Genomic DNA, 25,302 nt, shown 5'->3' with positions numbered 1-25,302 from the left:
CACGATGATTTTAGCATTGTCTGTTTACCAGAATTTTGTTTCAATAGGCTAACAGATAGGAATGGTGGAGGAGGTACTTGGATCATTTAGTTAAGTAAAAATAGCAATGCTACAATATAGAAATATACAGTAGCAAAAAAAGTAGCCTATAGTACAAGCACCACAAAACTGGACTTACCACATTTGTTTCGATATTTTTTAACATACACACGGACAGCCTACATGTCCAGTAATAAATTACTAGATGGCGGTAATGCGCTGTGTCATATTTATAAAAATTGAAATTTGTCCAAACAGGGCTCCGTACTTACGTCAGCATTCTGGAGAAAACATGGCGGCCGCCCTGGCAAGGAAGGTGTCTGGTGTGTAGCTACAATTTGACATTCATACTTCATTCCGTAAACGTTTAGTATTTTATCCATGACTGTGTCAGTGCACTGAACTGTTGGAGCAATCGTGCGTACGTGTAGTTTGTTAGCACAGATAGTACGTGAAGTTGCTACATTAACGTTAGCAACAGTGCTAGGTTTTCTCTTTAACGTTACTACTATGCCTCCTCTCATGTGTTTTTATGTTGTCCTTGTGTCTGACAGGGCTGCTGAGGCCGCTGTCTGTCTCTCTGTGTGCCAAGACACCACAGCTCTGTAAGCTCTCCAGCCTCATCCAGCCTCCACCTCTCTACAGCTCTGTTGCAGCCGCTGTCCACGCTCCTTTGCGGGCTGCAGTGTGTCCGACACCCCGGTACAACATCCTACAACGGTAAAGGACAAGAGGGAACACTCCTGCTTATATTCTTAAAAGTGGATATTAATCAAATCCACTTAAACTCTACTGTTTTTCGTGTTAAGGACCACATTTTACAATATAGCCAAAAGTATGTTATACTCTTGTCTGGGGCATGGGTGTATAGGGTCTGGGCTGTTCTGTATTGGTTCGAGCGGGGCTCCTTTATTCTAAAGAAAATCTCAATATTATAACATAATTTTTTTATTTTATACTGTGTGACCTTTTTGTGGCAACATCACAGTTGGGAAGTGTGTGGAGTAGGTGCAACACAAAATAAAAGATACTTCGTTCAATATCTACTTCTTGTTTATTATAATGATTGAATATCCTGAGAAATCTCAGAAAGGGCTATATCAAAACCTGACTATATGAAACTTAACACACTAAACTGTTAAGTGATAAAATATTGTTCTGTAATTTGAGTAACATTACCTTCTTTAAATAACAATTATTGTATTCTTTCTTTACTCTGCTTCTCTGTGTTGTTGCAGGGTATCGGCACTTATTCCCAGTCTGAATCAACAACCAAGCAGAAGTCTGACATATGTCAGTCTGAAGAAGGGGAAGAGGAAGACTGTAAAAGCTGTGACAGACAGATTCATGAGGCTGCATTGTGACCTTTGGATCAGGCGCAAGGTACAAGTCTTTTACTGTGAACCAGCAAAATAACAGATTTATTTTCTTTGCACCTTTTAACTCAGTGTTGCCAATCTGAATTCTTGTTTTTGGGTGTAAACAGGCTGGATACAAAAAGAAACTGTGGAAGAAGAAACCTGCCAGACGAAAGCGCCTGAGGGAGCATGTATTCTGTAATAAAACACAGAGCAAGCTTCTGGATAAAATGACAACCTCTTTTTGGAAAAGGAGGAACTGGTATGTTAACGATCCGTACTTGAAGTACCACGATCGGGTCAACCTTAAACTGTAATTTGCTGATTCGTGTAGTGACATCTTGTTTTTGAACATAATGTTATGTTATATATGTAATAAAATCATATTACACCATTTCCTCCAATTCCTTAATATAAGAAAAAAAACAGATTGACACATTCAAAGTTTTGCTTAATTTAATGGCTGTTAATCGATTTAAACAGAAATATTTAACCTAGTAGGATATGTTGATAGCCATGAACCATCATGTCAACTTCCCTCCTTTTTTGTTTTTTATATATCACAACCAAGTTGAAATTTAAGTAATTTTGACATTCTGGCCTGCCAGAACAAAATTCCGTAGGATTTTAAGTGGTGTTTCCTCATGAATAAAGTCAAAATAAGATGTTATTCATATATATTTATAGCCAACATGTATGTTTAGTCATAACATTTCATGTTTCTTTCTACAAAGCAACCAAAAAAAGACATTTTTTACCAGCAAGGCATCTGAACAAAATCATTTAAGAAATCAAAATGTTCACTCAAAGTAATAACAAACATCATGCAATGATGAGTTTATCAGACTACGCACAAGTATACAAATCTGCTACTTAGCAAAAAAAAAAATTCTCTCTCTGTTTTACTTTGAATTAATTTTAAAAGAAGAGAATCACCTCCAGCTCTAACATTGACACTACTAACGTTGAAACACAATCTGATTTTCCGGTTTCATTTTTTTCCACTATGTATCCATTAAAAAGGATATTTTATGTGCATAACAAGTTTATCTACAACATCTGAGTGAATGACGTGTAAACAGAACAGTTGTACCTGAGAAGCTTTTGTTTCAAACTTCAAACCACCCAAAATGATACAGATACAATGATAAAAATAATAACTATCTTCCATCAACAACCAACACAGTGATACTTTGTGTAAAATGTTGCTATGATTCAGGCTCAGTGAATTAATTATAATATGAAAACACCATGCAATATTACCTAAAATGTAAGTTTGTAAACCTGCAACCATGAAGTCACTCTCATGAATTCCTAAAAAGGTAAGATCGAAGAAGTGTTGCTCAGTTAACAGCAGAGCACTACACAGTGATTTCAAACATGGAAAAAGAACCATGTTTATATACAGTAAAGATGTATTCATGTAATATCCTATTGCTGCTACAGCTGAAAGTGGCACATTTCTAATTGGCCTCAAATTGTCAATTCAATGACAAAACATGCTAACACACTGAACAGTAGATTGTAAAAAACAGTCTGCTCCACTGTGGAAACCTCTTGTAGTAGTGACTTTTATCTGATGTGTTTACTTGTTACACAAGTTATTTCTTTACCACAGAAGAAATAAAGTTATTGGTAATACTATCCAGCTACAAATTTTATGATTGTTTATTGTCATTGTAATTTTGGGCCATTTCATAGTATTATTTATATTTTAAACATAGTGCAAAAATGATTGTTTAATTAGAACATAGGTGTGTTGAAAAACATATTATTGGTGGAGACATTTATATGTAGGTCTTTCTTTAAGGCTTTTATAGAGAGGTAAATAACAGAATATTGTCTGCCACTGCAGTCTGACTTTTCATTACTACAAAGGTAGGTGGTCTCATCTCAGAATAGGTTTTTAAGTGATTTCTGAATACCTTAATGTGATAGTCATTGCAGAATACCGCTGCTCACAGAGGTTTCTCCAGAACAGATTGAATGGGGGTAAATACAGCCTTTTCTTTTGATCCTTTGCATTTAACACATTCTCTAACAGGGATGTCATGTCACTTTCACTGCTGGCTGCAGTAATTAGTTACAGTACATTCTGTTAAATAACCAGCAGGACTAATGACAGGGAAGACACACATGCAATTGCCTTCCCAAACCTGATATATATAAAAACAATCAAATCAGAAAGATGAAGTACACACAAACTGTACATAAATATATATTCAATAACCCACAAATTCAAAATGTCTGTCAGCATATTGCCCATTCATTCATTTGTACGATCTCAATTTCACAAACCTTGTTTTTAAATCATGAGCCATACACTATATATTTATATATATATATATATATAGAGGGGTCATCATAGGTCACTTTGGTAATACCTTATTCCAAAGCAAGGCTGCTTCAGTCATGTAGCTTTTGGCCATTTAGTATTTTTACTTCTTGCAGCAAAGGCAGCTGGAGTAGTCTTTAGGACAGTTTCACATGGCTTCATTGTTTGAAGAAAGGGCACTCCTGGATCTTGTGAGAGGCCTAATGACTCTAAGAGGAGGCTAGAAGAAAGGACAGATAAGGATAAAAGCAAAGAGGGAGATAGAGTTTAGTCAGCTAATAGCTACAATTAGTTGCATAGTATATGGCTGGTGTTATTTTGTGTTTCTCTTATTTTCAAAAAATCCCAATGGAAAAACTAACAATGTGTTAGTCTGTCTCTCGAAACTTTCTGACCTCCATACCCTGTCTGTGAATAAACTGCCTTAAAGTCCATTGGTTCCTACTGAAGACATACCCTTTTAAAAGCTGGTCACAAGTATTTGACAGAAGTGGTTTTGTTGGGGACTATTTTTAGCTGCAGATTAGCTACAGTATTGATGGCAGCAGAATGCTTTACGTGGGATTGACTTAAATAAAACTACAGTGCCCATGTTCATTGTGATGCAGTAGCACCCAGTGCAACGGTGTGGCTCATTGATGCATTTTTAGTATTGGGCAACAAGATGTCCATGGCACAGAGGAATAAGCTACATCAGGCTTCGGCTACACTGACAATACTTATTCATAGGATTAATTTATTGTTGGTTTTGTTTTTCTTCATGGGATTTGTTGACTATAACAAAAATATAGAATATTGCCGGTGTTATCTTTAAAACAGTGGTGCTTCATTTAGCATCACCATGCCAAACAAACTGGGTAATTATTAATACATTTCAACATCTAATATCATTCAATCAAGGGACTGATCCAATGTCACATCAAAAGTTATTATCAGGGTTGAAATACACTGGAAGGCAATCAGTGTCAATATGTCAAACATGTTTGGACTTTTTCCCATGCCACATTTCCAAAACAAGTGAGCAATTGCAATCATGCAAAAGGAAGATCACCCATTTATTTGAACTAAACAATAATTTCACTGATACTCCATACATGATTCAGCTTTACCAGTGCAGATATCCTGTTAGCAGTCAGACTCTCCACATGTGCAGAAGTACTGAACCATGATGATTTATTTAGCTACACCACAGCAGAAATTAGTGAATCGGTGAGTAAAGTGCCACTCTCAAGGGGCAGTTAGAATCGGGCAGCAGCTGAGCAGCCACATTGATGAGGCATTATACCTCAGGAGCCTTCCTCTTAATCAGCCTGAGCTGTGGAGAGCTTGATGCTGCTTGCAACCCTTTCCCCACCTCCTCAGGATGCTCCGGTGCTGGAGGAGAGGGAGGTGGAGAGGGAGGTAGAGAGGGTGTGGAGGGTGGGGACGACTGGGGTGTAGGTGAGGGCGTAATGGGTGTGGACTCAGACTCAGAAGGTGAAATGGTCTGGGACAGCAACTCCTTGGAGTCCCATTGGTCCAACCCCAACATCTCATACTCAGTCATGTCAAAATCCTGTCCTGTACCATGAAAAAAGGTCGGTGGAGGGGATAAATAATGTGTCTCTGGTCTATTGAATTAAAAGCAGAATACTTTTTATGTAATTGCTTTAAAGTGGCAGCTGATTTTGGTCAGCAGGGATTATAAGATGTCATATCATAAAGTATCATACTGCAGACCACAGAGCAGAGGCCAATTAGGAAGTTATAAGACATGGCCAATTTGTTGCAGCACAAACAAGCCTAACAAGCCTGTTCTTATTAAGTCCCTTCTTAATATCTGCAGAATTATGTCCACTCAGACTAATTTTCTATGTCATATAATGCAATGACTAATGCTGCTGGAGCTGCTCGCCCCGCGACACATTACCGGATAAGCGGACGAAGATGGATAGATGGATGATGATAATGCAATGACAGCAGAAAGCCAAAACATATATTTGACAATATTGTTTAAATGGACATTAAAATGTCACAATAGTTTTAAAGGACACTTTCTGTGATATTATCATTGTTTCATATTGTCAACAAATACCTTGAAAAGACCAAAACCAACAATGAATTGATCTTTATAGCTTATAAACACATGAGTGACCCACACTGTTGCACTGAGTGACATGTTCCTTCATTGCAATGAACATGAGCACTGTAGTTTATTTTGAGTCAATCCAACATACACCATCCTGCAGCCAGAAATATAACTAAAGCACGAAAAGTGCATTAACCCACTGCTGAAAATAGTTCCCAACTAATTCACTGTTCATTCCTGTTATAGCTATGTATCCTAAAAACTAGTGTCCCGCTTTTTTAGGAAATTACTGAGCATACGTGACTAGTTTTGGTCTGTTAATGGGGTTTGTTGACAATAACAAAATATAGAAAAACGCCAGACTTATATATATATATATCCCTATAATTGAGTGTAGTCATAAAATGACATCAGCATGTTAATTTCAATAATCTCAATTCGTTGTTTGATAAAAAAATAAATAAAAGGGGTTGCACCTTAACGTGCAGATATTTCAGTCCAATGTAAACAGCTGTATCTAAATGTTACGTCTAAAAAAGAATTCTACAAAACGAATAATTATCAGCTGGAAAAAAAAGAAACCAATCCAGATTAAAACAAACAACATCAACTGTTTCTGCATGATGTTAAACTAGGAACAAACCCTCCCTCCCCAGCTACATGTGAGTTTTATCACAGGGTGGTTTGTCTGGCAGCCCTGTAAGGCCTGACCTGCTCCAAACAGGAAGGCGGGACTGAAGTTAGGGGGCCACTCAGGAAAGCACAGGTTTTAAACAATATCGGTCAGGAAGACAGAAATCTACAAGATAATCAGTTTTACACAAACAAACCAGGCACTGCTATTGAATAATACTGGTACCATAATGACTAGAACACTAGAACATAGTTTTAATATGCCTCTATAACACTATTAGCTTGTACTTTTCTGTGCTGGCCAGAGTAATGTCTGCTCACCCTTGTTGCAACTCTCCGACTTGCTACGCATCATAGTTCTGGTCCGATGCTGTGCTGCTGCAGGCTGCGTAGTGGTGCCAGGGCCGGTGTTGACGGTGTCAGACTCATAGGAAGACAGATCCTGCATGCTGAAACTCCTCAGTCTGTCTGACAGGACCCCTTGGCTCTTGAACAGGTAACACCAGGTTTTTATTTTAGTGTCAGCAGCAATGTGTGGCAGTTAGAGCTTAGATCATCTTTAGGGACATACATCATTTTATAAAAACATTACAATAGGCTACATTACAAACAAACACTCAATAAGCCTAATTTATTATGTGAATGGCAAACAACATGCTTGATCCCTTATATACACTGACCCTCTACTGGACCCCCAGGTCAATACAAAACAAATATCCAGTTTGCATTACCTTTGTTGCAGCTATGACTGCAGCTGTGGCGGCAACATTCAGCCCTTTTCTCCCAAAATGCACCAGTGTGTCATAGCTTTTGTCCTTTGCTTGGCAGATGTACTCATCAATGTCCTGAAACACGGACAAAAACAAATCACATGAACATTGTGTCTCCCTTTATTATTATGTCACTCTGTATTTTCATGAGCTGTATAAACAGGTGCTTCTTATATTTCTCTATTGCGTTACTAATGTTCACCAACTCACTAATGTGTTTCCTGCCTCAGACAGAGGAAAAGGAAAGGAAAAAGGGAGGAACACCATGGCACTTCCTCTCTCCTGTCCTGCAAACACATCTTTAACAGCTACAGTGGAAAAGTGAATTGGCACAAAGACACTTTTGTTCTCTAGACAGCTGCGAAGCTCGAATTCTATTATTTACAAAACCATGGAGATTAACTTAAACTGAATATTTCCACTGAAGCCTTTCCTTGAAAAGCACCCGCGGAATACAGGGAAGGTACAACAAAGGAAGGGTTTTCACCTTTTCTTTTGAGGAAAGCGTGGGATGAACAAACTTCCTGTATAGCACACTGGAGCCTTTAGTGTAAGGGGACAGCAGCCACACCACAAAGGCTATCTTCAGTTCATAGTAGAAAGGGATCCTGTAATGAAGACACAAAATAATGGAGCCACTGGTACAACAAAGCATAATGAAAATATATGATATAAACACAGTCAAGAGGTATATTATTCAATTAATTAACATGAAATATCTGAAGTCACTTACCAACAAAGAAACATATCTGTAAACACTTCCACAGCCGTGAATAGTGCAAATATTATCCAGTACATCATCCATTTCACCTAAAATGTAACAGAACAATGAAAGATAGTTAAAGTAGCTACACAAAACACCTTGTAGAATCATACCTGTGAGGACGACACTGCCTGAATTTATCGCCTAAGTAAAAATACAAATGATATACTCACATATTCTTTCACATCTTTCGACTTCACAGCTTTATAAGATGAGTACGCAGGATATAGTGTACCAAACACAAGTCTAGAAAACAGAAAATGTGCCCATCAACTTCAGAAACAAAACATTTAATACTGCAGTACAACAGATATTTAAAATGTGCATGATGACATATCAAATCAAAACATTTTAAATGTAATAATCATAATTATGAACAATATATTATGGCAGAGATTTCAAATCAGGCTCTTGAAAAATACCTGTGCTAAAATGTTAGATGTACAGTATTTCTGTCTTCACAAAGCCATGTAAAGTATTTGGAAATAGTTTTGCTGTTTCAATATATACACATATATATATATATATATATATATATATATATATATATATATATATATATATATATATATATATATATATATATATATATATATATATATATATATATATATATATATATATATATATATATATATATATATATATATATATATATATATATATATATATATATATATATATATATATATATATATATATATATATATATATATATATATATAATACACTTTTGCCCATGAGCTTTCTGAGCTACAGCCTACATAACTGAAGGGATGGGCAGGTTGTCGCTTGTCAGGTGAGATCAAGGTATAGACCAGAAAATGTGCAACAGCTTTTCCCTAGATAGAAACTGTTAAATTCACCATGTAGTTACAGTAGATTTAGCCCTGGCTGATTTGGTTAAACAAACTGTCCAAGTGCTAAAATTCCAGTCATGAAGTAAAATTAGCTTCCATGTGTTTTCTTCCTTTTCTTTAAAATTCTATTTGTGTATCGACACCTGTGCTGCTAGGTGTCCTAACAGAGACAAGACCCTGTTGAATTGCTACAGTCAGGCAACAGCTGTGAGTGCGACCTGATCGAATTACTAACACACATCATGTTGCACCTCTCCAGGCTGGCCAGCTAACTAACAGAGTTAGAAACACAAGGCCACTAAATATAAATAGATCATCTGTGGGAGACGCAACTAAACCTTTCTGTTGGAGATTGGACCCAAAATGACCCACATAAGCAGGTTGTGAACAGCCAGGTCTGAGACCGTTCCATCCATGTAACAAGATCTTGTAATCTAAATTTAATTGCCTCACTATTTTTAAGGTTGGGCCTGCTATTGCTATACTCCACATGGTCTGCAATGGCGCTGATTCATACTTTGTGCAGGTAGAAATAACCATAACTTGCTGTGATAAATTTCGTCCTATTGTTTAATCATTCAAATCCCTAGCCATAAGGGAATATCTCGGGATGTATGCATCTCTTATTACATGAATAACCCTTGCATTGTAACCTGAGAAGGCTGACCCATCCCTTTTGTTTTTTCCCCAATATGGGACATCAACAGAGAATATGGCTCCACTCAAAGACCGCTCCTGTTGTTCAATCACCTCGCCGCTCAGTGACATTTAGCTTTTCTGCCAGTGAAAGACGCCTCTGAATTCTGGATCTGACTCATATGACCATTTTATGGATGATAATAGATTATTCAGCCAATCACGTCACCGCTTTGTCTGTGAAATAAAAAAGGGGACTTGATGAACACAAAGAGTGCCAGGCTACTGAGCGCTGTTCAGAAATACACTATAGCCTACATACAGGCCTAGCTCAGCATTCCTGCTGCTGAAATGGCAAAGTACAATCCTGTGGAATTTGGACTGTTTTCAGGCAAAAAATTATAGACGGACGTCTGATTCTGATTAAATATTAGACAATTTGCGGGGGCTTGTAAAGCGCGAGTGCACCGTCAATGAGCGGCTCGAATACCCGCAATAACCGAGAACCGCAATTTACTATTATCCTCCTCTGTGACAGAGCATATTGAAAGAAATAATAAAATCACTTACACCACAAGTCTAGAGATGATCCAGGAGACCATTGCGCTGGAAAGTCGACAGGACGCGCTGTCAGCAGGGAGGAGTGTCCTCCAGATGACAGGCAGGCGCGTGCAGGCGGCGGCGGCGTCTGGACGCACACAGGCAGCAACGTGATGCAGGATAAACAGTGGCTATTGCTCTTATCCATAGATGGCAGTGTTGCATTGCACAGACAGCACAGGTATTCAGCATGTCTGGTAGGTAAAGACGAGGCTGCCTGGCTAAAAGTGGCTTTAGATGTGATATGATTGTATGCAATAACTGTGTATGCGTATAGAAAATATTTTCTGTTGGGCCTCTAATGTCACCATTTCCCTTTGCAGAGCAAACATAAAAAACACCCAGAGATCCAGACACTCCGCTTGTGGTCATTTTGATTAAACACTTAATTTAGAAATATACACCATGTGGGTAGGGGTGAAACTTGGCAATTTTCATTATTGATAAATCAACCGTTTATTTGCTAGATAATTCGTTTTTTTTCTATAAAAAATAGTGAAAAATGTCTATCACAATTCCCTAAAACCCAAGTGACAGCTTCAGATTGATTGTTTTGTCAGATCGGCCAACACCCCATAATATTCACTTTAAACAACAAATCTAAAAAGGAGCTGGAACCAGGGAATGATTTTGCTTGACTGAATTATGAATTGATTATCAAATGAATTGCCCAAGTTAACATAATATTAACTACAATAATACAACTCTTAAAATGGGGCATGACATGTCTCGACCTCTGGTTAACATACCTGGGAACAACTGCTCCATTAGAGCTACAGTACCTTTGCTTTGCCTTTGGCCAACATACTGAAGCCAGAACACAGGCAAGGGTTTGTTAAAGTACAACAAAAGCAGCTGAGGGAGTGCTGTGGCTAGTAGAAATCTAATCCTTTTGACAATTGTGAAGCCAAGGAATGACTTCCAAATACACATAATGCACTGCCAAAAAGCTTTAGGTTTCTTGACCTTAAATAAACAGACTCTACATATCAATATAATTTAATTCTACTCCTATCATCTGGCAGGTTAAAAATAAAAAGGCCAGTAATGATTTGACATAGTTTCTAAGTTTATCCACCAGAACCTGATTATTAGTAGACTGCAATCCCAGAACAGCAGAAGGATGAAAAGCAGCACTCAGTCATTTAATTTTTTACTGTTCAGTTTGTTTTCAGAACTGCTGAGCAAGCCGTTTTATTTGCCGGACAGGTGTTGGTGTGAACACAATTAGATTTTCCGTGCAGTACAGTTTCTGACCTGTTGAGTGGGCTGTTGCAAGCTAGCAGGTTCAGATTTCCCAAAAGCATATTTGTAATCAGAGCATTTAGTGTTTACTGTGATGTTGAAGGGCTAAATGTATAGGAAGTTATTGCTCAAAGCAGAAACAGGTGTAATACAGTCTGCTTATTGGCAACTTTTGTTCTTAAAAGTTTATTTCCTTATTTTCCCCCCATTCACATAGAAAAATTATACACACAATACTTCCACAATACATAGGTCCTGCACTAACCAACCTTTCCATTTCCTCTGCATCTTCCTGCTGTGAAGGAAGTCAATCGTGATACAAAGTCAAACATTTAACAAGCTGAATGTTAACGCAAAAAAAATGGTTAGTGTAGTATGCATGCATTTTTCTGATGAGTGCACTTAACATGTATGATCTCATATAGAATAGATACATTTTAACTGTACAGAAAATGAACTATCAAAAGGAGAAAGCCACCCACCTCTCTCACCACCACTCTAGTGTTTCAGATAATGTAGGCTAGTTACCAGTAAACAGAACAGCTGTTGCTTACAAAACATATCCCAACAGATTGGAACAACTTCTGAATAGTGATCTTGGGTGTGATTTAAGTGCAGGGTGGTTATTTAATCGTTTGTTTGGATTACAAATAGCCGAGTACCTCCACCAGTGGTCCATAACTTAGGACACAAGAATATGACGAAGCACTGTAGGCACAGCAGGCTTTTCATACTTACAATATATACACTTTCCATTACCTTCTGTTTGACTTTGGATAATAAAGACTTACCTAGGGTTACCCCCCGATAATAAAAGACAAAAAGCAAAAACACATTTTTGTCTGGCTGAGTAGACCAAACGTTCTATAAAAAAAACTTTTTAAAGACATTAACTGTCATAGCACAAAATGAACCCCAAATGATTATGTGAAACAATAATTATAATATGAAGCGGAGAGAATGCTCAGCACTGTAAAGCCAGCCCCAGAATTGTCTCTGTTGTTATTGGAGTGAGCAGACTGCCTTTGACAGAACAATGGCGGTTCACCTTAGCTCCTCAGAGCTGCCAATCTTGACTGCATCGCTTCAATGTCCTCCTCTGACTCATCATCTGAAGCTGCAGCAGCTGCAGCAGGCTTTATTTCAGGCAAGGCGTCTGTGACTTTGCTTGGCGCTTTGCCAAGGGCACCTAACAAAGCAAATAGAGCCATGAAATAGAGCAATCCGTGTAATTCATTTGTGGTGTAATTAGGGCTGGGCAATATGGAGAAAATCAAATATCACGATATCTTTGACCAAATACCTCAATATCGATACTGCAACAATATTGTAGTGCTGACTATTGGTGCTTTCACAAAATATTTAAACAGTGAGATTTTTGATAAATAATCATCAGTAATGTGGATATAATGACTAAGTGGGTAAAGGCAAATAATATAACAGTTACAACAGTCTGTTAAGTTCAGAAAATGACATCACTTTACTGTAATGCAGCCTTTAAAACCAGGAAAAGACAACACTTATGCCATGTTACGATATCTACTCTCATATCACGATTTCGATATAATATCGATATATTGCCCAGCTCTAGGTGTAATTCAATCTGTGGTTCAGAGTTGAATTCCTCAAAAATCTAGACAACAAAACCGGAATGTAACAATGTATTGTGATGATTTAGTCGAATAAATCTCCTCACCTGCTGTGATCTCAAAGAGGATCTTGTCAACTTCCTCCTCTGCTGCTTCCTCCATCTCCTCTCCATCTTCCATGCTCTCAAATGTGTCTTCCAGCATTTCCTCAATGATGCCAGCCTAAAAGATGAATATGTTTACATGATGCCATGGTTTAGTAACTTTTTTCTCTCATAAAGAAGTTAAGAGTAGATGGTGATGATCGGAGTTAGCCGCATTGTTCCATTTCTTGTAGTAACTTGATTGTAAGTAAATTGTATCAATTTATGGTGGACACTGCTGCTGACCTTCATCATCTCCTTTGATAGTTCCCTCATGGTGGCCTGGATCTCTGGGATTTTGACAAGGTTCTGCATTGCTTTCATCACTTCTGTGCTCTTCTGCATGGCCCCGGCTACACGCAGTACAGCTAGAAACACACAAAATACATTCCCTTCACTGAGCAGAACATCCATGATAAAAGAGCAAACTGTTCAACTGATGACAATACAGATACAGATGCTGTACTACCAAACTCACAAAGCTGATTCTTCATGCTGAGTTGCACAGAGTTCATGTGGGCTTTGGAAGCATAAAGTTTTGTAACAGCTCGTTTTGACTGAATCATCTCCTTTGCGAGAACCACACACACATCCTTCTGGCCCCTTTTGGCAGCATCTTTAATGGATCTTTTAACTTTTTCTTCTTCCCTTTGGATATCTGAAACAAAAGGGCATGTCATTACATACAACTAAAAACTAAAATAATCTAGTGTAAACATATTTATACTTTTATACTAGAATTATGTTATTTGACATTTTTCAGGCAAAGAAACCAATGGCATAACTTTGTTGTCAGTTCAAATCAAGCAAAGTGTCCCAATTTTGCTTTGAAGTATTCCAAATGAAATTAATGTGATTATGTCTTCCATTTGTTTTTCAGATATTTAGACATAATGAATGAATGACAACATTTTAAATGTATGGATTGGACAGACGTTTTACAATTAAAAAAACACATAATACATTTTTTTTTTAAATGTTACAGTTGTACAGTGTTAACTGCTGACTGTATCTTACCTCGAATTTGTCTGTCAATCACTCTCATTTCCTTCCTGATTTTTTGAGACCACTCATTGACCTGAAATTATACATCTCATTATAAACTGCATTGATATTGCCTTAACAGTTTGTAATACCCACTGCAAAATAGCGTCACGTGTAATATTAGACTAAAGCAACGTACAACTTTTAACAGCTAAACTGTTAACGTTACAGATCACGATGACAGCTACGCTAAGCCTAACACAATGAGGATTTGTTTACATTGAAGCGACTGACAGCAGAGTTAGCTTGTATGCTAACTAGCTAGCTCTCAGCACAGTACCCAAAATAAGATTGGTTGATCGGTTAATGGGGCATTAAACAAACGTTTAACGTTAAATACGGTACAAATAATACGGGCTAACGCCCGATACGATTACAGGGACTGTTAGCTAACTGTTCGGTTAGCAAGAAGTAACGTTAGCAACAATTTGGACGAACTAGCTAGACGGACTTAAACTGACAGCTAACCTTAGCAAAAGGCGCTGTCGTTGTTTTCTTACTACGGACCAAACTCTCAAAGACAGTCCTGATCTTCAGCAGTCAGTACTCACCATCTCTTTGGGTGGTCTTTCTGTTGTTCTGCCGAACAGCCCCATTGTGACTACAGAGTTAAATACCAAGCTAACCCACCTCACTAAAACTAGCTGGCTAGCTCAGCTTGTTGAACCAGCACTTCCTGTTTTCGCTCAGTCCCCTTGGGCTCAGTACGAACATGAAGGAGCATTCAGTCCATCTGGTCCTCATCAAGTACTCAAGGGAAGAACAAAATCGAACCAGACACACAGCCAATAAAATGTGTTTTTTGGTAAGCCATTTATTAACATTAACAAAAGGGTTAAGATAAAATATATTCACTATGCATTTATGACCAGTCAAAACTTTATTTAAAGATATTTTTAATATATTTTTTTGACTAAACAAAATTAAAATGTAAGATATCTGACTCAGAAATGTGAATTCCAGATATATCCATTTAAATGATGACTAATCAATATTTGAATTCTTTATTCTTTATTTGGATTCTCATTTGCTTGCACAAAGCGATCACTATATTCCCAATATACCTTGATTTAGCACATTTAAAGAAATCATACATCTTAGTTATTACTTGTCAAATTAATTTGAAGATATCTGAAACTGAAGTTATTACTAGTCAAAACTAAAGTTAATGTATCTTGAACTTAAGTGTACATATTGAAGTTCCTTTTAAGAGATCTATTGTATGGCTATATTTGTCCATAATCAAAAATCAAACCACTGGCCACTGATGTAGTAGAAGGATGTATTTTATGCAGGCAAAATAAGTCCATTGTCCATACAAAGTCTTTGTGTTTTTTTATTCTTGGCAAGCAATATAACAAATTAATCATGGCCCCTTTTTCCTCTTGCTCTTTAAAAAAAAAAACATCCATGCTTACTTGTCTGAAACATATATAACATGAGGTGACTAATGCTGCCTAATTTTCTACAAAACAAGCCAAAATAATCCAAACCTAAGAAAACTAAACCAATAAAAACTATTAAAACAATATAAATAAATCCAGACTACATAAAGAAAATATCTAGAGTAATCAAATACTCAAAACGAATATACATACAACAACAAACAAAAAATATCTTCTACAATAGAGTATTTACAAGGTACTCTTAATTTCTTGAACAGATTTCTGACAAGTCAGAAACTATATGTTTGCAGATTTCTTGAGTTATTGTTCTTACTGTATTAGATTTAACTGCAAAAATCTTGAATTATAATTCTGACTGGTCACATTGTAATGAACAGTCAAACTTCTTTTGTAGGCATCTAAAAGGTAATCCGGTATTGTCAAGTGAAACTTATATGTCAAAAATACTTGCCATAGGTTTATGTATTGCCAGAACAAACTTTCCTCAGTGTGAGTGGAATAAAGCATACTCCTGAGAAAGTGCAAATAAAGTGCTTGAACTGACAGTGTGGAGTCAGATTTCTCAGTAAAACATAAAAAATTAGAAACAGAATTGTGCCAAACCATAATTTGGGCCTTACCCAATGCTCCTTTTCATCATGGAAACATTAATAAGATTGATGTTTCTTCATTAAAATAATAAATTGCTTTAGGCTTTTCTTTCTTTGGACTCCAACCCAGTGTTAAGTACAACAAAGTGCATTGACACAACCCCACAGATGTTTTCAGTTATTTTAGCTGATTAGACTGCTGCTCAAGGACATACTGTATGTGAGGTATACCAAATTATTTAAACTAATATAAATGATAAAGTTGTAAGTTGTCCCACCCTAACAAGTGCTACGAGGTTTTAATCAACAGTCTGTATGTACTCAGGCCCACTGCAATCAGCCAACAGTGAAATCACCTGTGTGGGTGTACTGTAGGTGTGCAGTGTTGAGGTTCTTGTAGCCTACTTTCCATTTTCTGCTACTTTCTTTTTTTTCTTCACTGCAATTGACACCGCTACATGGATTTGCTCATTTTTGGGGTGATTGAGTACAGTGTGATATTGCCATTAGGTCTCTGCTTAGGTGGATGTTTGGTGGGTCTATACTGGGAATTACATGAAGTAACCAAACTCCATGTACCAGTTAAAACAATCTTTTTCAAAGCAGACATTTTGACTTGTCATAGCAGGAAAAGCACAGGTGTTACTAGTGACATTAGTGATGGCTCTTGAGTGTCCCAGTAAGTCATGACAGTGTTACAGTGAGCTGCATGCACAAGGACCATGAAAGTGAAGCAGCCAAATGGAATTCCAACCATCATTTATTGTATTATTTACATCTTTCCCTGTACTGTGATATGTAAAATGTCTTCAGTAAAAAAAAGGCCTAGATTAGTTAGTTGTTTTCTGACACATTTCTTAATGTAGACACAAAAGTCAATTCCTATAATTTTCAATCGATGCTGCATTCTGCTTCTACATCACTACATTTCAGAGTAAAATATAGTAATTTTTACTCCACTACATTTATCTGACAGTCATTGTTACTAGTTTGCAGTCTGATTTGTCATTCAAAACCTCTGATAAATATTTTTGAACATAGGAAGTTGTTATAAGTAAAACAGTATAGAGTAGTAATTATAAGCTCAACCTTAACCTCATTTAAAATGCTGGTTACACATAAATGTTTCAGTAAAAATAATAATTCAATAACATAACATAGTAATACAATATTCCAAAGAGGCAACTAGCCTATTTACTTTTCATACATTAAGTATATTTTGCTATTTATACTTCTGTGCTTTAATTGAAGTAAAGTCTTCAGTGCAGGACTTTGGCTTGCTTTTTACACAGGGGTATTACTATTTTTTATTTAGGAATTTCTCTTTTTCTTACGCCACTGCCAACGGTACATTTGTTAATTTGGGCATCTGGGCATGGGTCAGGTCAGGCTGGTTAATTTGGCTTATTTTTTCCATTTACATATTTGTTAGTAGCCTACATATTAATATATAGGTTACATGTACACTTCATCATATGACCAGGCCACACCTGCGTCACAGTTTATTTCCTTTTCCGAACCCTTTAGATGGCTCTTGCTTTAAAACTGTTTGCCACCCCTTGTAAGCTCCAGATATTAGATATCTGTAACGCTAATTTCATAGATATAGGCCTAACTGTAATGTGCACGCATCAACACCGAAGCACGTGAGTTTAGGATGGAGAAATTCTACCTGACAGCTTAAATTTAGGGCAAACGTGTCAGTAAAGCCACTGCTGTCCCTACGGCTAGTGACGTATTCCACGGTCCCCTTTCTAGATTTTTCTGATATCGATCGGTTTTTGCACCAATCACATACGGACAATGGGTGGAACCCAGCCAATCACAGACGAATGGGGGCGGGCTTAAGAGAATCCGTCTGTCAGAGCCTCTGGGTGAAGTGAGGGCCGCCTAGGAGTGGGAGAATCCGGTCTGGACATCATTGCTCTCTGGGATTACTCTGAATGAGTTTGCTATAAACAGCTTGACTTACATAACAGCTTGTAATTCTGTTAGTACTCCCTCAGCTAGCTTTCCCGTAGATTTTCACAGCAGAGGACACGCTTGGTTACATTTCATTTTGGAATAGACCGCCGTTGTATGTCTATAGGCTACCTTTTCTTAAGTGCGGTCGTTGCGGAGGATAATTTACAAGAGGTGAATTTGATTGTGTTCATTATGTCAGTCGTAGGGATTGATGTGGGTTACCAAAATTGTTACATTGCTGTGGCCAGGAGCGGCGGCATTGAAACCATTGCCAATGAATACAGTGACAGATGCACACCGTAAGTATAAATATTGACAGTCATCATCACCGTGAAATGTGGTCTGGGCTGACTGGCTAGCTATATGAGTTGTGAGATGTTTGCGACTGGAGGCGCACTGGCTGAGCGGTGATGGTGTACGGACAGCAGGGGTGGTGGCTGTGATGAGGCCTGGAGTTTTTGGTTTATTCACCGTCACAGCAGGTTAACGTAGGTCAAAATGTCGCGTGTGTGTAGGTCGCTTTCTGAAATTACCCTTTCTTCTTACAGACAGTTGACATACATACAAGGACCAGCGAAAAATGACAGGGATAAGGGATCTAAGGCTGCATTATAGTCATACTGTTTTATTTATAGAGGATAATGAATTAACTACATTTTCAATGCTAAGAGTTTGTGACTCTGGTGGATAGGCTATAGCAGGCTAACTGGAATTCGCTGCAGCATCCTGCAAACAGGGATGTGCAGCTGGGAAGGAGAGGGAGCATTGCACCTTTAAGTGAATGGGGATATTTTTGTGGCAAGGTGAAACTAGGCAGTGACTTTTCACTGCCAGCCAGTGTGAAATGGATCCCTAAACCTTGTAAGACTAGAAGCATTCATATAAACACAATGAGTTTGTCTGCTAAATAAGAGTTACATACATTTCAGATGTTTTTTTAAGGACAGGATGAGCTTACTTCTGAAGGAAACTGTTCTGTCTCACTGCCCTAGTTTGTGGTTCTTCCTCAGACTCCCTTGTGAAATTTCATTAATTGAAATTTGCCTCTCAGCACTCAACATTTGATTCGGTCGCAACAGTCAGTCAATTACAGTTCTGCCTCGTCTGCCACATCTATTCACAGGATTATTTCTGTTGTAACCTACCTAATTTAGTGATGTATTTATCTTCCATCAAGGGCTTGTGTATCTTTGACCTCCAAAAACCGCATGATTGGAAATGCAGCCAAAAGTCAAGTAAGATCATCCATGGCAGTTTGTCTTATTTTCTGAAATAAAAGCAACATTACACACTGAAATGACATGTTGTCTTTTTGATTATAAGTCTATAATCTTTACAATTCACATTTACAAAATAACCACTATATTTACTGAGTATCATCTTCTTTTAGATAACAACAAACTTCAAAAATACAGTCCATGGCTTCAAAAAGTTCCACGGCAGATCATTTGATGACCCATTTGTCCAATCGGAAAAACCCAAACTGCCATACAGTTTACACAAACTGGCCAATGGAAACGCTGGAATTAAGGTGAAGCACTGTACAAAAACCAGCATGTTTTTTTCCCCCACTGCTTTCTGTTGTCCCCCTTTTTTCTCTGACCATGACCATTTTCTGCTGTCATTGCACACCTTTGTTCTTTAAATTCAACCATGATGCTGATTTTGATAAGTAAGTGGGATGCACAGATGTTTTTCTCTCTGTAATCCACCTCCAAACAACGTATTGGCTTTATGCTTAATATGCCTCACACGCCAGCTTTTAATAATAACCTTGGAGGTCTTAATTGTATCATGTTTACAGGTGCGTTATTTGGATGAAGACAAAGTGTTCACTTTCGAGCAGATCACAGGGATGCTGCTCACCAAGCTGAAGGAGACGTCAGAGAGTGCCCTGAAGAAGCCAGTGGTGGACTGTGTCGTCTCTGTGAGTCTTCATTACAGAAGACCATCCACATAATTCACAAAGTGGTTCAGTGATAAATATTGATTGGTGCTTTGTTTTACAGGTCCCAAGTTTCTTCACGGATGCTGAAAGGCGATCAGTGTTTGATGCTACTCAAATCGCAGGGCTGAACTGTTTACGGCTAATTAACGACACCACTGCAGGTCAGTGTTCTTGGCGAAATTGATAACACAAAAGCTGGAAGGACATTTAGTTTTGTACAATCAGCTTTGTGAATTACACTAACCTTATATGGAGGTGCACACTGAACTCCTGCAAGGCATTAGTAGAGTAGAATAACAGTAGAATATTTTGGGATTAATATATTTGGATTTGGATTCACAGTGGCTTTGGCATATGGGATCTACAAACAGGACCTTCCTACTCCAGAAGAGAGGCCAAGAAATGTGATATTTGTTGATATGGGACATTCATCTTTCCAGGTCTCCATCACTGCCTTCAACAAAGGCAAACTCAAGGTTAGCCTTTCACCTTTTCCCACCTCGATCCACACCTACACCTACATCTTTTAATCCCAACGCAATGTCAAATTTTTGTTCCGTCAGGTCCTCGCCACTGCATTTGACCTATACCTTGGTGGACGTAATTTTGACGAGGCATTGGTAGATTACTTCTGCGAGGAGTTTAAGAGCAAGTACAAGCTTAATGTGAGGGAGAACCCAAGGGCTCTGCTGCGGCTGCACCAGGAGTGCGAGAAACTGAAGAAGCTAATGAGTGCCAACTCCTCCGATCTGCCTCTGAACATAGAGTGCTTCATGAATGATATTGATGTTTCCGGCAGGATGAACAGGTATACCGTACATTTAAAGTTTTCCTCCTTCATCATGCATCTCTATGGTGGAAAATCTAGCATTATAAATGCTTATTTCTTCTTCATTTGTAACCTACAGGGGCCAGTTTGAAGACATGTGTGCTCAATATCTGATGAGAGTAGATATGCCACTGAAAGCAGTTCTTGAACAATCAAGTATGTGCCTCACATTTGGTTGAATTTATCAAGGTGTTTTGCTTGAGTACTGTATATAGTAAGAATCCACTCAGTCCTGTGTGTGTTTTATTGGCAGAGCTGAGCCGGGATGATATCTATGCAGTGGAGATTGTTGGAGGAGCAACGAGAATCCCAGCTGTCAAAGAGAAAATCGCCAAGTTTTTCGGCAAAGACATCAGCACCACGCTTAATGCAGACGAAGCGGTCGCTAGAGGCTGTGCACTTCAGGTGTGACTCTTCTCTTGACATGAACATAGAATGTTTTCTTGTTTCAATGCACTGCGTAAACATTCTGTAGCTCGTAAAATAGAATCCAGTAAATGTGTTTATTTCTGTGGTGTGTGTGCTGTTTGTTTGGGTGTAGTGTGCAATTCTGTCTCCAGCATTTAAGGTGCGCGAATTCTCCATTACCGACGTGGTTCCCTTTCCTATTACTCTTCGCTGGAAATCCCCAACAGAGGATGGATTGGGGTAAGGGCCTTTTTATCTTACCTTAATTAGCCATATATGGCAATAACAGTATACATAAAACAAGCCATTATATTTCTGTTCTCATTTCTTTATGGGGTAAATAAGCTAGCGCAGCGAGTTTGGAAAAAAAAACAGTATTTGCTGACCGTATCAACATCCTGACCTAGCTTTTTTCTCTTACTGCATTTTATTTGTCACAGAGAGTGTGAGGTGTTCAGTAAGAATCACGCTGCTCCGTTTTCCAAAGTGATCACCTTTCACAAGAAGGAACCCTTTTCCCTTGAAGCTTTTTACAGCAGCCCTCAAGAGCTCCCCTACCCTGACCACAGGATAGGTAACTGCTCATTCTGCCATCTCAAAGTGAGACATGCCTGGGGGCACTCTTAGGTGGGATATCAGTTTGTAACTTCCACCTGTCTCTTAATCTATGCTCTTAAACAAACAGCTAATTTTGTTTCCATCCGCCACCAGGATGTTTCTCTGTACAGAACGTGGCTCCCCAGCCAGACGGAGACAGCTCTAAAGTGAAGGTCAAAGTGCGTGTTAACGTCCATGGCATCTTCAGCGTGTCCAGCGCCTCTCTGATTGAGAAGCAGAAAGGAGAGGGAGAGGACATGCAAATTGACTCGGAGCCAATGGTGCAGAATGAAGGAAAGGCAGAGGACCAGGTGAAATGATTTTGTCACAGTTTCTTTTGTGCAATGCAAGGAAGGCCTGTGTGTTAATCAGATATGGCTTCGAAGACAATTATTTTACATTGGTCTAATGTACATTAACAGTTTGTATTGCTTTTTAAATTATAACTCAAATTTGAAATATTGTTATTTATATCTAATCTGACTAGGATAAAATAACTGAATGAGTGTTGTGTCTCAGACCAAAATGCAGGTGGACCAGGAAGGCCAAAGCCAGTGGGACCAGCAGAACGAGGACAACAGTTCCAGCAGTAAGGTCAGCTGGACTTGAATTTAGTGATGTGAAGTTTTTTGTGTGATGTGAAGCCAATAACAGTATCCTGTGTTTATATGCAGATATTATACAGAAACCAATATTGCTGGTCCAAAACACATTTAGCTTTTCAGACATCTATATTCTATAGTCTGTATTGAGATAGTAAAGTATTTTTTTGACCCTAATGCTTTACTCCTGTAGCAGATTTGACAATGGTATTAAGTAGGTTAACATACTCATAACACAAAAAAAATGGGAAAAATGGTCACAAAAATGCCAATTCTAAGATAATGAATGTGTGCAAATAGTGCATATGGATGCATATCTACAGAAATTGTATACAATCTTATTAATTAGGCAGAACAGTCTATATACATATATATTATATAGTATTAGTTTGGTGTGTGCCCAAATTTAAAAAAAACTGTAGAATTCCAAAAGAAGTTAAGGACTACAGCGGAAATAATAAATTGTGTTTTTTGGTTTCTAAATCCAGGAGGGGACTTCTGGGGAAAAGCAGGACCCAGCAGCGGGGGGAAGCAAGCCCAAAGTCAAGGTGAAGAGTATTGATCTGCCCATCGTGGCCAACAACATTCGACAGCTTGACTGTGATGTCCTTAACGACTTTGTGGAGTATGAGGTGAGTGCTTCTGCTGGCCTTTGGAAAAGCAGAGTCATGATCTTGCATCTCCCAGCACTATTTTAGGGGAATTAGTTGTTTGAGATTTTAAAATGTCCAGCCATTCTAACTAATGACCTCAGCAGTGCAAGAATTAGGAGAGTGACTAGGCAAGGTGTGATTTCTGTTATTTATTTATTTGTTTGTTTTCCTCGAGACCACAGAGGGTGGGGGGTGGGAGAGAGTTTTTGTTCAATTGTATTTGTATGTTCTGTATGTTCTAAATATAAAAAAACAATAAAAAAGTGATCTAAAAAAAAATTAAAAAATGTCCAGCCATTCTAAAAAAAAAAAAAAAAATCTAGCTGCTAACATTTTTCTAGACAGAAACGACATGACTGCAGTTCAAGCTGCTCTGTATCAATCGGTTCATTTTTTCTTGACTGTGTCAAAGGTGTTCATTCAACTCAACTTTGACACTATAGTTTGTGATGTTGTTAGTCAGATGACATTATATTATAATATTTATATTTGCTCCCCTGTGACATGTTTGGTTTTTCCACACAGCATCAGATGATTGTCCAGGACAAACTGGTCAAAGAGCTGAATGATGCTAAAAATGCTGTTGAGGAGTATGTGTATGATCTGCGGGACAAACTTTGTGGGATCTATGAAAAGTATATCACTGAGGAGGTGAGTGCAGCATTCTTACATACTGTTGATGTGCCAAGCAATTTATGTACGACTCTATTACTTAATATCGGTTTTATGTTTTGCCATTAATAACAGGACAGCAACCGACTGACACTGATGCTGGAGGACACAGAGAACTGGCTGTATGAGGATGGAGAGGACCAACCCAAACAAGTCTATGAGGAGAAGCTGGGTGCACTCAAGGTTTGTTTTTAATCCAAGGAAATGTCTATTTTCAATCTCAGATGGGATTTTATGATAGTAGAAAAAGCTCTATCAACCTATTGAGCTCAAAGAGGCATTTAAAAAAGGTTTTTAAAATTTTAAAGTAGGAATAACTGTCAACATTAACATTAATTCTGTTATTTTCCAGAGGTTGGGTCAACCCATTCAGGATCGGCACAGAGAGCACGAGGACAGGCCGAGGGCTTTTGAAGAGCTTGGAAAGAAACTGCAACTCTACATGAAGTTGGTGGATTTCTATAAACAGAAGGTAAATCCTTTTGCTCTAGGGATGCAATGCATTTACATCTTCTTTAATAATAGGATGTTGTACAGTTCTTCACAAGTATGTCTATGGACACTCTTAGTCATCCACATCTGAGAAATTGACAGTGCAATTGCAATGTGTTTTACCTGTGTGATATTTAACACACTTGTCTGTTTTGTTGCTTAGCGGTCTTTCTGACTTGCACATGCTTTTATTTAGGTTGGTTTCAGTTACACCCACTTTAAGTCTTTTGGATTTGAAGGTGTAATTTTAGTAATTTTCTTGTCCCAAATTCTTCCCTAGGATGAGCGATACCTGCATTTGAGTGCAGAGGAAATGAGCACTGTGGAGAAGTGTGTGAATGAAAGCATGGGTTGGATGAACAGCATGATGAACGCACAGAGCAAACTCTGTATTACTCAAGATCCCGTTGTTAAAGTAGCAGAAATCATTGCCAAAATACAGGTATGTGAATGACCAATTCCGATTTCATTCTTACTTTAATTAGCAATGAGTTTCTTTTGCGAAAACATTCTATGTCTCTTACTCACCAGGAACTAGAGGATGTATGTTATCCAGTGATCAACAAGCCAAAACCCACAGTGGAGGAGGCGCCTGAAGTGAATGACCAAAACAGTGGAGCTCATAATGGCCCAACAGCCAAGCAAGGAGCAGAAGGGAAGGGAGACGCAAAGGGAAGCCAGCAGACAAAACCTGGCACGAAAGAGATGGAGGTGGACTGAGATCAGTATCGGAGAAGAAAACTCTGCAACCATCATCGCGTTTACTACAACCAACCATTTAGACAGTAGAAACATCAGTACCTGGGACCGTTTCTCAATCGTTACCAGCCACTTTTGTGGATTTGTTTTTTTGTATCCCCCCAATCGGACTTTACATTTTGAGATTTTTGTTTTCATCCTTATGTGTGACAATGGTGTGCTTACTCTCTCAAAGATTTGACGTACTTAATAAATGAAAGAATGATGCAATAGATTACACTCTGATTCTGATGTAAAACTGTTTCCTCTGTACTACACAGGAAGGTGCCCTTTGTGTTTGCATTCCATGTGTCTCATA

The 25,302-nt window shown here is 38.2% G+C and overlaps 4 protein-coding genes across 4 annotated transcripts; 2 read left to right on the top strand and 2 right to left on the bottom strand.

Moving 5' to 3' along the window:
- Positions 1-285: 285 nt before the first annotated feature.
- mrpl35 (mitochondrial ribosomal protein L35) lies at positions 286-1,793 on the top strand. Its single transcript, XM_028566484.1, has 4 exons — positions 286-362; positions 594-759; positions 1,278-1,422; positions 1,526-1,793. The coding sequence occupies exons 1-4, from the start codon at positions 332-334 to the stop codon at positions 1,712-1,714; spliced, it is 531 nt and encodes a 176-aa protein (XP_028422285.1). The 5' UTR covers positions 286-331; the 3' UTR covers positions 1,715-1,793.
- A 42-nt stretch (positions 1,794-1,835) lies between these two features.
- On the bottom strand, positions 1,836-10,143 carry reep1 (receptor accessory protein 1). Its single transcript, XM_028566483.1, has 8 exons — positions 10,033-10,143; positions 8,140-8,212; positions 7,937-8,013; positions 7,691-7,811; positions 7,165-7,278; positions 6,755-6,920; positions 5,018-5,292; positions 1,836-3,952 (listed from the first exon to the last, which is right to left on the bottom strand). Exons 1-8 carry the CDS (start codon positions 10,062-10,064, stop codon positions 3,881-3,883), a joined length of 930 nt encoding a protein of 309 aa, XP_028422284.1. The 5' UTR covers positions 10,065-10,143; the 3' UTR covers positions 1,836-3,880.
- A 1,323-nt stretch (positions 10,144-11,466) lies between these two features.
- chmp3 (charged multivesicular body protein 3) lies at positions 11,467-14,820 on the bottom strand. Its single transcript, XM_028565892.1, has 6 exons — positions 14,635-14,820; positions 14,057-14,117; positions 13,518-13,697; positions 13,286-13,407; positions 13,004-13,118; positions 11,467-12,496 (listed from the first exon to the last, which is right to left on the bottom strand). Exons 1-6 carry the CDS (start codon positions 14,677-14,679, stop codon positions 12,357-12,359), a joined length of 663 nt encoding a protein of 220 aa, XP_028421693.1. The 5' UTR covers positions 14,680-14,820; the 3' UTR covers positions 11,467-12,356.
- Positions 14,821-17,947: 3,127 nt separating this feature from the next.
- hspa4l (heat shock protein 4 like) lies at positions 17,948-25,102 on the top strand. The gene is made up of 19 exons (XM_028565724.1): positions 17,948-18,343; positions 19,222-19,279; positions 19,435-19,575; positions 19,849-19,971; positions 20,054-20,153; positions 20,335-20,468; positions 20,556-20,800; positions 20,901-20,977; positions 21,075-21,226; positions 21,363-21,469; positions 21,670-21,803; positions 21,941-22,137; positions 22,346-22,420; positions 22,917-23,060; positions 23,607-23,732; positions 23,829-23,936; positions 24,106-24,225; positions 24,526-24,687; positions 24,777-25,102. The coding sequence occupies exons 1-19, from the start codon at positions 18,159-18,161 to the stop codon at positions 24,963-24,965; spliced, it is 2,577 nt and encodes an 858-aa protein (XP_028421525.1). The 5' UTR covers positions 17,948-18,158; the 3' UTR covers positions 24,966-25,102.
- Positions 25,103-25,302: the final 200 nt, after the last annotated feature.

This window comes from Perca flavescens, chromosome 20 (assembly GCF_004354835.1).
Source record: "Perca flavescens isolate YP-PL-M2 chromosome 20, PFLA_1.0, whole genome shotgun sequence".
Lineage (NCBI taxonomy): Eukaryota > Metazoa > Chordata > Actinopteri > Perciformes > Percidae > Perca > Perca flavescens.
This window is presented reverse-complemented; position numbering and strand designations above follow the sequence as displayed.

Coding starts and splice junctions, on each gene's coding strand:
- reep1 (XM_028566483.1), bottom strand. CDS start 10,064: ATGGTCTCCTGGATCATCTCTAGACTTGTGGT. Junction 8,213..10,032: donor ATCATCTCTAGACTTGTGGT/GTAAGTGATTTT, acceptor TCTGTTTTCTAG/ACTTGTGTTTGGTACACTAT. Junction 6,921..7,164: donor CAGTCATAGCTGCAACAAAG/GTAATGCAAACT, acceptor TACCTGTTCAAG/AGCCAAGGGGTCCTGTCAGA.
- hspa4l (XM_028565724.1), top strand. CDS start 18,159: ATGTCTATAGGCTACCTTTTCTTAAGTGCGGTCGTTGCGGAGGATAAT. Junction 19,972..20,053: donor TGGTGGACTGTGTCGTCTCT/GTGAGTCTTCAT, acceptor TTTGTTTTACAG/GTCCCAAGTTTCTTCACGGA. Junction 20,469..20,555: donor TCAACAAAGGCAAACTCAAG/GTTAGCCTTTCA, acceptor TTGTTCCGTCAG/GTCCTCGCCACTGCATTTGA.
- chmp3 (XM_028565892.1), bottom strand. CDS start 14,679: ATGGGGCTGTTCGGCAGAACAACAGAAAGACCACCCAAAGAGATG. Junction 13,408..13,517: donor CAGCATGAAGAATCAGCTTT/GTGAGTTTGGTA, acceptor GTGTGTTTCTAG/CTGTACTGCGTGTAGCCGGG. Junction 12,497..13,003: donor CCTCTTTGAGATCACAGCAG/GTGAGGAGATTT, acceptor TTGCTTTGTTAG/GTGCCCTTGGCAAAGCGCCA.
- mrpl35 (XM_028566484.1), top strand. CDS start 332: ATGGCGGCCGCCCTGGCAAGGAAGGTGTCTG. Junction 363..593: donor CCTGGCAAGGAAGGTGTCTG/GTGTGTAGCTAC, acceptor TGTGTCTGACAG/GGCTGCTGAGGCCGCTGTCT. Junction 760..1,277: donor CGGTACAACATCCTACAACG/GTAAAGGACAAG, acceptor GTGTTGTTGCAG/GGTATCGGCACTTATTCCCA.